This window comes from Dermacentor silvarum, chromosome 2 (genome assembly GCF_013339745.2).
Source record: "Dermacentor silvarum isolate Dsil-2018 chromosome 2, BIME_Dsil_1.4, whole genome shotgun sequence".
Classification (NCBI taxonomy): domain Eukaryota; kingdom Metazoa; phylum Arthropoda; class Arachnida; order Ixodida; family Ixodidae; genus Dermacentor; species Dermacentor silvarum.
The window spans coordinates 15,893,262-15,905,353 of NC_051155.1; the positions used below are offsets into that span (position 1 = coordinate 15,893,262).

A 12,092-nucleotide genomic window follows, 5' to 3' on the forward strand; every position below is an offset into this window, starting at 1 on the left:
ATTTAGCTTTGTGTACATGGTCATAATGAACTGAAAACTGATGGTCTGGACTACTAATAAAAAAGGGTGAAAATGACTGGTCTTTATGATAATGTAGAGTATGAGAAGCAATTAATTAGCTTAGAAGTAGTAAAACAATGCTAGAGCACCACTGCACCAGCACTGTGGTGTGTTACCTGTTGTGCTAGTTGTAGGAGTATTTAATAGGAATGTACGGTCTTGTTGAAGAGACATGTTGAATAGGTTCATACGGATAAGGAAAGTTCCTAATTGAATGAAATATGAATATTTGAGAAAAGCAACCTTCAAATATCGTATTGAAAACTTGATATTTCCTAATTGCTAAACAAAGTGAGAAACAAAGGCGGTGTAAAGTCTGTCTGCCCCCCCCCCAGGAAAAAAAAAATTAGCAAGAAAAAGGGAGGGCTTATTTACACCATTTGTGACATGTCATGTCATTCAAACTGGAGGTCTGGTCAACTAAGAAGCTTGTAAATGAGCGTTGATTGTATCTGTTGCACCTGCACGATTAATTAAATAACTGAAACACAAGATCAGTATGACGTAATAGTTCAGCGGAAACCCGCTAAGTGGAGGGAAGTAAATAAAGGGAAAATGAGACATCCACCATAATGTAGCAATTGCTACAAAGGAAACCCATACAGGTTCCTCGAAAGACCGGTGGAAAGACACATTATGGTGGACGTCTCATTTTCCCTTGAACAAGATCAGTATGTAGCCAGACGCAGGTAGAATGCTTTGTTCATTGAAGGAGCCAAGTAGCTGATACTACAACACTGCATATTGTTTTAATGGGATGCAAACAGGTTGAGATTATCTAGAAGACAATTGTTTCATTATAGATTATTCGTTAAATTGCTGATTGCCAAATCATTTGCAGGTGCAGCACATGCATTTGTTTTTCTTGCTGAATACTCCAATAAGCGTTGTCATCCCTTAGATTCGAACAGAAGTTAATATTCGACTAATTCTAATAGTAAGTTCTGAAATGAAATATGAACCGAATGGCAAAGACTATTCGAAATTTCGAATATACACGCACCTCTAATGTTTACATATTCAAGTGTATAAAATAAATGGTGTAGAAAGGCATAGCGAACACATACAAATGTTATGCACAAGCTTACTTGATGTGTTGCCTCTGTATTCATTGATGCTAATTTTCTATGCTAGAATGTTAGCATCAGTTGGACACTTTACATTACCAAATGCCCATGGTATTTTTTATTTTTTTTCTAACTGTCAGGAATCCCTCCTGGAGGCCTTATCCATTGTCTGCAGCAAGTGCATGTGAGTACTTCAGTGTCTTGGGTACGTTACATTAGTAATTGAGGGTCAATTACTAAGAGCGACGGTCCGCTCTCGTTATCAACGTTGATATCGTGAGCGGACCGTCGCTCTGACCATTGACAAAGCGCGATAAGCACGAAAAGGCATTATTACTTTAAAGGCATCGCTACAAAATACCGGTCCAGTTCTGCAAAACATGGCTGTGTAAGTTGAACTCGTTGAACAACCATTTCTTGGATGAGCAAAAAACGTGTTTACGGCATAGAGCAGTCCCAGCTGTCTGCTAAGTACAGTGGAAATAATGTTTTGTTTTCTTTTGTAAACATTTCTTTGAATGTTGCACAACTATTCAAATCTCCACTGCTAGACCGGTGGCATTCTAGATGGAGAAGGGGTCAATGTGAGACATTCAATCTTTGGATTGTCAAGCACTAAATCAAGGGACCCCACTCCAACACTCTGTGGCTGACTGTCCACCTGTTTTTGTCTACTGAAAACTGCGATGAAAAAATTGTAACATTCTGTGTTGAGAATTCTTGTCTTCACAAAAAATGAATGTATGTAGGTGAACAAACTTGAGTCGATAATGACTCAAACTCATGCCAACTTAAGAAGAATGAAAAAGAACCGCTACACTGTGAAACAGCTGTACTTTTGAATTTGAGATGAAATGTTCTGGTCTTAGTCTTGGCAGAAATCTGCAGAGCTATATCTGTCAAGGCCTACGTGGATGGAGCTTCTAAGAGTACTGACATGATGTTTGTTACTTTCCATCTTTTTGTTTTAATTAAAGGTACCCAACCTTGAAACTCTGGAAAAGACACTGGCATTTCTCAGAGCACCTTACATATTACTGCGATAGCTTTTATACAACCAGTTTCTGTTTTGTATTCTAGGAGGTGTAAGTGTCCTGACGTCCTGACACAGAAGGTGGTCATGTAGGAGCAGAACAGTGTGACATTTTGGCCCTTGCACTAGCGTGCTCGGTCGTCTGGTATGCTGCTACAGTTAAATCTCGATATAATTAAATTCAATATAATGAAATCTCGATATAACGAAGTAGTCAGCTTTTATAATTTTTTGTCTATAGAACACCATGTACAGTATAGACCACTTATAACGTATCCGCTTATAGTGCAGGACCGGATATAGTGCGGTCTTTTCAGACTCCCGTTAATTTTCCCATAGCACTCCATGTATACACGTATCGCTTATAGTGCAGTTGTGGGAAACGAAATGCCGGTTACAGTGCGGCTGCCTGGGAGTACGGAAGTCAGCGGAGACGGCGAACACTCCCCTCAAATGGGCGCCCCAAGGAGTGCTCGAGGAAGAGAGACGAAGTGGAGGAGAAGGGCACGTGGTGCGAACGAACAGCCAGTGAGGCTGAAACCAGAATCTTAAGTGCGTGTCGTGAAATATCACGGCGCGCTTAGCGAGTGAGGACCACGAAACTGCCAACGTCGGCCAACGCTCGCTTCACGATATTGGCAGTAAACAAAACTTCAGGGAGCGGGCGGCGCCGGCAAGGCACAGCGAAGGGCGCACGCGGAGACCGTGGAATGTGAGGGAGTAGGGTGGCAGGGGAAGCGGATTTCACCTCGGTAACTCCGCCGCTTCGGTGGCTCCCCTCGCCCTCTTTCGTAGCTCCCTCACTTTCGACTGTTACCGTGTGCGCCTGCCGCCGTGCAGGCGCCAGCTTCCCGAAGTTTCGTTTTCTGCCATTATTGGGAAGCGGGCGTTTGCCGGCGTGGGCAGTTTCGTTGGCCGGCCTGGGACAGCGCCGCTGCTTCCCTCTGCGCCGTAGCCACAGCGTGCAAGGTCAGCACGTGACTAGAAAGTAGAGGAAGCATAAAGGAGAAAGAAGGGTTCATTGCCGTTTTCTACGCGTGGCTGAGACGTCGGCACGTACACGCATGTTCCGGCGCAACGCAGAATCGGCGATCTTGCCATTTGAGAGAGGGTGACATTTCCGCCGCGTTTTTTTCTTTCTTTTTTTTTTTTGTTCGCGCACGACATTGAGGGGTCTCTCCTAAGCTTTTACTCTATGGCTGTGCCGGAGCAATGCCGGTCAGAGGCGCCGCCGCATGAGTTGGTTCAAATTAACGAGATTTGACTGTAAATTGAATGCAAACGTTCTAGCCGCATTTCTCGGCTGTCGCATACGCGTGGCGGCTCGGTGCCAATACGCGTGGCGGCTCGGTGCACATGTTTTGCGTATGTGCGGGCCTTGAAAATTGTTGCTTTGGTTTTTGCGGTACCGCTTACAGTCTGGATATTCGCGATTCCGGCGACTTACGTTATAAGCAGTCTACACTGTATTTTAAGCCTCAATATAACAGTGTTTTATAGGTGATTGCAATATAACAAAATTTTACTGGCGCCATGAAGGAATACTGAGGCACAAAATAAAAGTGGCAAGGATGCAGATGACAAAATGGTTAAATTACATGTGGCTGCTTGGGAACACACCTCGCAAATTGCAATTCACACAACAGCCTATTTACCAGAGCCTATTTACCAAAGTGGAGAGCGAGACCCTTTTGCGGTCATGTTCTATATAAAGTCCAAGAGCAACAAGATCCTATCGCACAACGTGCACCACTGTAAGAGTATGCGCCGTATCTAGGTCACTGCTGCAGCGGTGGCCTAGCGGTGGAGCATCCACCTCGTATGCGGGGGAGGTACCGAGCTCAAATCCCGGTGCCGCCAGAAACCCATCGTTTATTTCTAATGGGTGGAGATGTCTCCTGGCCTGTTGCTCGGCTCTCGTGGGGATTCACATCTCGAAAAGGGGGCCTAATGGAGATTTACGAGTTGTCTCTGGGCGCTTGGTTGTCCAACCAGATGGCCTTGTTGAAGAACATATGCCACAGCTGTGGGAGGCAAGTGCTGCCGCCGGGTACCTACCGGTAAAATATGTACAAGCGCTTCCGGCCTGGTGCTCGGCCATAATGGGACCTCAAGGCTTGGAGGGCAGTATTTGTCTCCAACCCGAACGCGTCCCTACCTCAATAAGTGCATTTGGGGTGCCACATGGGAAATGACCGCCATTGAAGCAACCCAAACATCACTTATTTTTGAGCGCACAAGGGTTTCAACGGGAACTTAAGATGCAGGCTTGTTTCCCAAGTGTATAACCCTTTGAAGGAAGCCAAACTCCAGGCCAGGGTGCAGCACTTGTGCCAATTTGAGCCAGTGGGTTCCCGGCGGCAGTGGGAATCGAACCCACCAAATTCCGCATCCGAGGCGGGCGCTCTACAACTAGGCCACCCAGCCATGCTGACAGCCATGCATGGCCGGGCTAGAGAAGGAGATGCGCACTCGCCTGCCCACCACTCACCCCCTCACACCTTTTGCTTGCGTGGGAATACGGTGGTTGTCAAGCCAACATCTTTTTTGGCTCACCTTCGCACGCTTTCCCCCCCACACCAACAGCATACGGCGCATAATAGGATCTTGTCGCTCTTGGATTTTATATGGAACTTGACCGCAAAAGTGTCTTTCTCTCCACTTTGCTAAATAGGCTTCGGCAGCCGTTCTCTGTCACGTGGTGTGCAATTTCAGAGGTGTGTTCCCAAGCAGCCACATGTAATTCAACCATTTGGTCATCTGCGTCCTTGCCACTTTTATTTATTGCCTCAGTATTCCTTTGCGGTGGCAGTAAAATTTTGTCATATTGCAACCACCTGTAGAACACTGTTATATTGAGGCCTAATATACATGGTGTTCTACGGGTAAAGAATTATAAAAGCTAACTACTTCGTTATATCGAGATTTAATTATACTGAAGTTCATTATATCGAGGTTTAACTGTAGCTGCATACCAGACGACCACATGGTTGTCAGCATGGCTGAGTGCATGCGCGAGCCGCGTACACTGTTTTGAAGGTGAGGTAATCTGTGGCGGGTGTCTTCCAGCACGTTTAGTGCCAATGGTCACGTAATCACAAATTTGGGGGATGCGTTGAAGCGGGAGGCAGATGAAACGTTCGCTACCCTCTGCTTGCACTCTTCATAATAGTGTCGTCCCACTGTGGGCAACGCTATCAGCCACGGCAGCGTAGTGGACGTGAAAGCTTCACAGGCTTCGCTTTGTACTGCTGTTGTGAAGATATAATTGACAGAGCATGAAAGTGTATCTTACGTCACCATCTCTCAAATTCAACAAAGTGACCTTTCTTTTTTTCAAATTGAAATTTGTTTTGTACCAATTGCCCAATCATTCAGAACATGACGGCTCCTTCCATATGAAAAAAATCCATTGCCGACAGTTATTTTCATAAAGGTAAAATTTCAATACAGTCGAACCCACTTATAACAATATTCAAGATGGTTGGTTGGTTAGAAAACTTTATTGTAACAATATTCAAGTGCCACGAAAATTCCATTGTTATAACCGGTCCGCATTAAAAAAAAAATCAAAATAGGGGGATGGCAGAGCTGTTGTAAGAAAACTATAATGGTGGGGAAGAGAGGGCCTCTTTTCACCACCTTTCTCCATCCAGCTGCTGATTATGTGGACTCATTTAACTGTAACTCTGCTCCCTGCGCACTCGAATCGCATGTAATGAGCCGCGGCTGTCGGTGCTCAAGAATGCCACTGTTATAACTGCAAAGCGGAGTTGCGGGCGACAAGTGACGTGAGCTCTGCCGAGGAATCTCTTTAGTGGCCTCAAAAAGGGCCTTTTAAAAAATACGAGAAGGTTGCCGCGGCAGCCTCTCAGCTTGAGAAATCCAGAGGAAATACTAGGGCGAGATCGCCACAAGCATCTCGCCATGCATGGGCGCCGACTACGGGTGGGCTCCGGGGCTCGAGCCGCCCCGGAGATCCGAAGCCCCCCCCCCCCGCACCTAAATTGTCATTATCGGAGTTCTGTTACCCAAATAATTTGAGGACTCTTTTGCATTGCCTCTACATTTTCACTTTTGTTGTGGCTAAAAGCTTACGGCACCATTGTTGACGCGGATGTGCACGGCTTTTAATTTATACTTTCGCTTTATTTCGGCGAATCCTGATAATAGGAGGACAAGCGCATTAGAAGCACCAGCGGCGGCTACCTCATCCGCGTTTTCTTTTATGAACATTTAAAAAAAATTTCCACTGAGAACACCACGCACAAACACAATATATTTAAATATATACAAAGGACAAAGTTTATTATATTTTTAAAGAGAAGGAGGTAGCCAACTAAATGGATAGCCTATACCTAGAGAATGATTATGTTGATGTATGTTCACCTCACTTCAAATTACTTTGCGTGCTTTTTTGACCCTGAATAAAACCTGCAGACTTCAGTGACCGCTTCGACAGAGTCTTCTATCAACGGCGTGTGAAAAGCACGTGAGTGATGTGTGTCTCAATATTGATTCTCTTTCCAGTAAGCAATGCTAATGACTGGCGACAAAAAAAAAATAAAAAAAATAAAAAGCTCTTCTATTTATTTAGAACATTTACGCATTAGGGATGGAAACATCGCCTCTTGCATGCAGCGGCCATAATTACGGGTGTTTCACCAAACACTTTCAAAAAATTTTTAAAGGTTGCCTATGGCAGATAGCACAATTCTAGTTCATGAGCTGGTCTACAGAGAAGAGGTGGACATTACTTGCAAAAAAAATTGAAATGCATAATCGACTCCAATTAGGTCTTTAACAAAGATCACCAATTAGGTTTTTAACATTAACTTATGGCCCGTGTTGCAATTTACAAATTCTAGCCGTGGAATTCGCAAGGCGGATGCACTAAGAACTAATTCTCAGGATGGCACCAGTTTCGAGATATTAATTCCCGAACATTGCGGAGAAACGCATTGGCATTCCAGTTACTTTTGCGCTTACCCGCCGTGGTTGCTTAGTGGCTGTGGTGTTGGACTGCTAAGCATGAGGTCGCGGGATCAAATCACGGCTACGGCGGCTGCATTTCGATGGGGCGAAATGCTAGAACACCCGTATACTTAGATTTAGGTGCCCATTAAAGAACCCCAGGTGGTCTAAATTATTCCAGAGTCCTCCACTACGGCGTGCCTCATAATCAGATCGTGGTTTTGGCACGTAAAAGCCCATAATTTGTTCTTTTCATACTTTTGTGCTTTGATGCATAAAACAACGTTTTGTTGAGAAAGTGACTGGCACGCCAATGTATTTCTCCGCAAAGTTAGAGAATTAATATTGAGACACTGTTGTCAGGCTGAGATCGCAGAGGTTTACTGCGGATTTCATACTCGTAGTTGGAAAAATGAGGTCAAATGACCCGGTCCCATGAAAGGCTCGTCAAAATCGCGGCAGAAAAGTGTGGCCCTTACACGAGTCTATACGTTAGTTATAGTGGCCATATAAATTGTAGTAAACATTCACCTAAAATTAAAATAGTAAGCATAGTGGACATAGTAAGCACAGACCATGTAAACCTGTAAATACTTCACTGGCTGAGCTCACAACGCAAGCATTGGGAAGAACGTCGGCAGCTAAGGCGAGCAGTTCGTACGGCTGCGCGATTCACCGCAACTCTGAAAATTATATTCATCATTTATTATCTGCGTATTTTATGTCCACTACTGACGGCCTCTGTGAGTGATCTGCGATGACCTCTGTCTCTTAACTCTGCAACACTAGGGGCTCTGAAAGAGAGCCCGGCAAGGAAGACAACGCGCATGAAGTTAGCAGCCATCCCTGCTTGCCCTTTATCATTGCACCCACCAATGATTACCAAAAATTAGATATGGCACACGGGCCCCATAAGCGTCAGCCGCGCACAGTCATTGACAGCTACAGCAGGGCTAGAGGAGAAGACGTTAGCTCTCCTTCCCATTCGTGTTTGATTACGTGACCTACAAGTAACCCGAATAATGAGGTCGTGGGAAATAATGTCCATCAAGCCGCCATCCTTTTCGGCTCACTGTTACGTACTTTTTCCTGCACCCACAGAGTATGGGTCGCTCATGTGTATGACTTTTGGATTTAATGCGGAACATCACGGCGATGACAACTGCAACAATTTGCCTGAAGTGTCGATATAATTGCTTCGCCATGAAGCTAGAAATAGAAAATTGTTAACAGAGGGTATATATATATATATATATGGGTAGGTTTCGGAAAGCTGGTCGGGCCCCAGCCCCCCCCTGAAAAATGAAAACTTTCCGCTTATGTCGCCACGTACTTCTTACTAGCTTGCACGAGGAAACCCCACGTCCGTCAGCTTTGCTTTCTTTATGCGAAGCTTGCCAACATTCTTCTCTCGCGAAGGTCCCTCGCGATAACGAAGCCCTAGAGGGACTGAATCATTTGCAGGGCATCCTGGGAGGACAACTTTGAGGCAGCTTGCCCCACCGCGTCATCACTGCCATTGTCGCCATCAAGCTCGAACCCTATCAGAGAGATTTTGTGTGGACGGCGACGAGTGCAAAACAGGCCGTCGCGCGGACAGGTCGCTCGATCTTGTTGCTCAGTCGCTCGGTTCTGGAAATCTATAATTCGTCGCTCATTGCCCGGAAGTGCTATGAGCGACTAGCCAAGTGGGGACTGGATGTACATCAGACAAGTACTACCGATTGTCTCACAGAACGAGCAAACATCGAAAGTTTGGTACACGCTAGCATAATAACCTACTGCAAGACCTTTAGAAATATTTTATGCGGCTCTTTACAGTAAAACACATCAGCAGAAATTAATAAACCTCGCATCACGCCAGTTTCGGCCCATATTTGCTGCCCTCATACCGGCAACACCGGGGAGACATCGCTCAAAGTCGTCATTCGTGTGGGGTTTGACTTTCAGGCGACGAGCGAATGTGACAGCTATCTCCATCGTGTCGCTTGTTGCCGTCACGCGCAAGATCGCTTGCGAGCAATCTGGAAGCAGCACCCAGTGCTATCGGGGCTATCAGCACAGTTGGCACGGTCCATTCATGTTTCGGAGGGTGGTGCGGCATGTTTGGAGGAGTGGAAGGGCGACGGGAGAAAGGCGTGCGATGCGGAGGAGGGTGGAAAACTGCACGCAGTGGCATGCAGTGGCTCGCATTTCTTTTTTTCTTTTCAAGGATTTCGCATTCCATTCCCAGTGATTCCACTCCTGCGCCAACTGCGCCAAAGTGCGCCAAATGGGATTTACTGCGCCATCCTGATACAATCGACGAAAATTGCGCCTAACTGCGCCAAACAGTCTCGGATTTGGCGGCGTCTATCGCCGACAACTGAACCAACGGGAAATTAAAACGTGCAACGCGATGATAAGGCTAGCCTTAGTTGCGAACAGGAGACGAAACAGCACTAGCGCGTGCATCCCGATTAAGGGGGGACGCGGCTTTCGCATCGCGAAAAATGGCTAAAAAATCGATTTTTTGAAAATCACATTTTCAATTTCTGTAACTCTTATCTGATTCCGAAATATCATCGCTGAAAACCAAGTAGAAGTGCTCTAAAAAAATTGTTATATCAGCCAAGGTGCCGAAAAATTTCGCGAAAATCGCGAAAAAACGGCGTTTTTCAAGCCACGATATCTGCGGAACGGCGCAGCCGAGCGCCGCCATCTTGGACTCGTTGGAAAGCGCATTTCTCCGTCTTCAAATTTGCCGCTTCAGCTATCTCCTCCATACAGAAACAAGCACACAAAAAGCAAATTATTGAAGGTCGTGCCGGAGCCACCGATTGCCCGCGCCTGCCACGTGACTCCAGCGCGGTTCGCCATTGGTCCGGTGCTCGCTTCGCGATGGCGTCGTCTGCACCGCTTGTTGCGGTCTCTTCGCGAGCTCTGGGCAGTTCCCGTAATCTCGACTAGTATTAGAGCGGGCGCTACGTGGACATCGCAGTAGCGTGGCCGATCCCGCTTTTTGTAGACGTCTCAGACCCGCGGCTAAGCATTCGGAGCATCGGCGATGTGGATTCGCGACCTAGCTTCGGGCACTGAATCCTCGGTCACGCAGCTAAGCATTTCGTGCATCGGCGCCTCCGACTGCGCGACTAAGCACATCGAGCGTCGACTCCTCGAGCCCGCGGCTACGCATTTCGCGCGTCGGCACATCGCTCAGCGAGTCTCGACTCCTCGGACCCGCGGCTAGGCACTTCGCGCGTCGGCACCTCGGAAGGCGCGACTAAGCTAATCGAGCGACGCCTCCTCAAGCCCGCGGCTAGGCATTTCGCACGTCGGCACATCGCTCATCGAGTGTCGACTCGTCGGACCCGCGGCTAGGCACTTCGCGCGTCGGCACTTCGCGCGTCGGCACCTCGAGCGTCGACTCCTCGAGCCTGCGGCTAGGCATTTCGCGCGTCGGCACATCGCTCATCGAGTGTCGACACCTTGAGCGTTTATTCCTCCGACCCGCGGCTAGACATTTCGCGCGTCGGCCCCTCCGACTGCGCGATTGAGCTTACCGAGCGTCTATTATTTGGACCCGCGACCAGGCATTTCGCGCGTCGGCACCTCGTATCCGCGACTTAGCACATCGTGTGCCGACTCTATTATCGTAATGCCACGATATCTTGTAACAATACCTATTTACCCCCCCCCCCCCCCCTTCATAAAGAGAACCTCATCATGAGCTCTGCTCACTAGACCATTTGGGCTGGCACAGACACCTGGCTGCATAAGTGAGGCATGATACAAAAGTACAGGCTGGAAAGCACCTAGCAGCTGCATTGCTGCCTATCTATCAGTGGCTCTCCTAACCTCCATAGCCATTGTCAATGGAAGATGATTCAGAAGGCTGCTGAGAGCCTTCATTCAGTAACATGGTCGATTCTACCAAAAGAAAACAATGCCTCACTGACTGCACTAGAGACTGCTATCAATGAGGCAGTCTGCAGGTACAACGCTAGAACTACTGTATATTTATGCCCACATAGTTCTGCACCTCACTTGGTTTGAAACCCAGGCACCATGCTCTTTGTAGAGCAGCAGTAAAGAATGCCATACAAACATGAAAAACGCAGAACAAAGGCACAGCAGCCCAGAGGCCACATGATGCGGGAACGGTCCCACATTTTCGACACAACAGCGGTGCTACCAATGCATTGTGTACTATGGGAGCTTAACAGCCGGGAAGACGCAGTGCCCGGGAACGTAACAGCGGAGTTCTACTGTCACTTGTTTGAAGCGCAGCATGACACGTGATTATAATAACTGCATGCCGCCAATGTGTCCATCATTTCTGTTTATGGATATACGGAATGACATCTGGGAAAACTAGCAATATATGACACGATATCAATTTGTGTGTGTGTGTGTGTGTGTCGCATGTACACTCGTTTTTTTGAAATACTTCAGGATGTGAAAAATCTGCTGCTCCAAGCTGCTCCCAAATGCCAAATTGCCTGCTCCAAAGTGCTCCAAAATGAAATTTCTGATGCTCCAAAAATTGCTCCAAATCAGAAGTCCGCAGTAGCATCACTGCATTCCCTTTCAACACGGATGCCCAGTAGCCAGACTCCATCATTATAACCGATAATGTGACATTGGGGCATTGTAGTAAGCGGGTTATGTCACCATAGAAAACATACAAAAGTTGACGATGCAGCAGCTGCTCATTGTTATAATTGATATATATTTAAAACCACTGTCGTTATAAGTGGGTTCAACTGTATAACAACATTTCTATATAATAAAGTGAAGTGCAAATTGTGCCAACTTCGTTATATAGAGGTGCAACAAGCACATATAACTGTGCTTGTTGCACGGCTTGTGTAACAAGCACAGTGTAGAAGCATATCAAACGAGTTTTTTTTTTTGTTAGGGTCTTGAGGTTGAGTGCTTTCATTTGAAGCAAAAAAGTAAAAATTCGGAAATGTGGT

At 46.7% G+C, this 12,092-nt stretch overlaps 1 protein-coding gene across 2 annotated transcripts in view; it reads left to right on the forward strand.

Moving 5' to 3' along the window:
- LOC119441336 (proteasome adapter and scaffold protein ECM29-like) overlaps positions 1 to 12,092 on the forward strand; it is a 345,050-nt gene that overhangs the window by 287,340 nt on the left and 45,618 nt on the right. For both annotated transcript variants that reach the window (XM_037705954.2, XM_049661154.1), the window contains exon 39: positions 1,268 to 1,311. In XM_037705954.2, the coding sequence (XP_037561882.1) occupies positions 1,268 to 1,311 (44 nt within the window). The remainder of the gene's footprint in view (positions 1 to 1,267; positions 1,312 to 12,092) is intronic.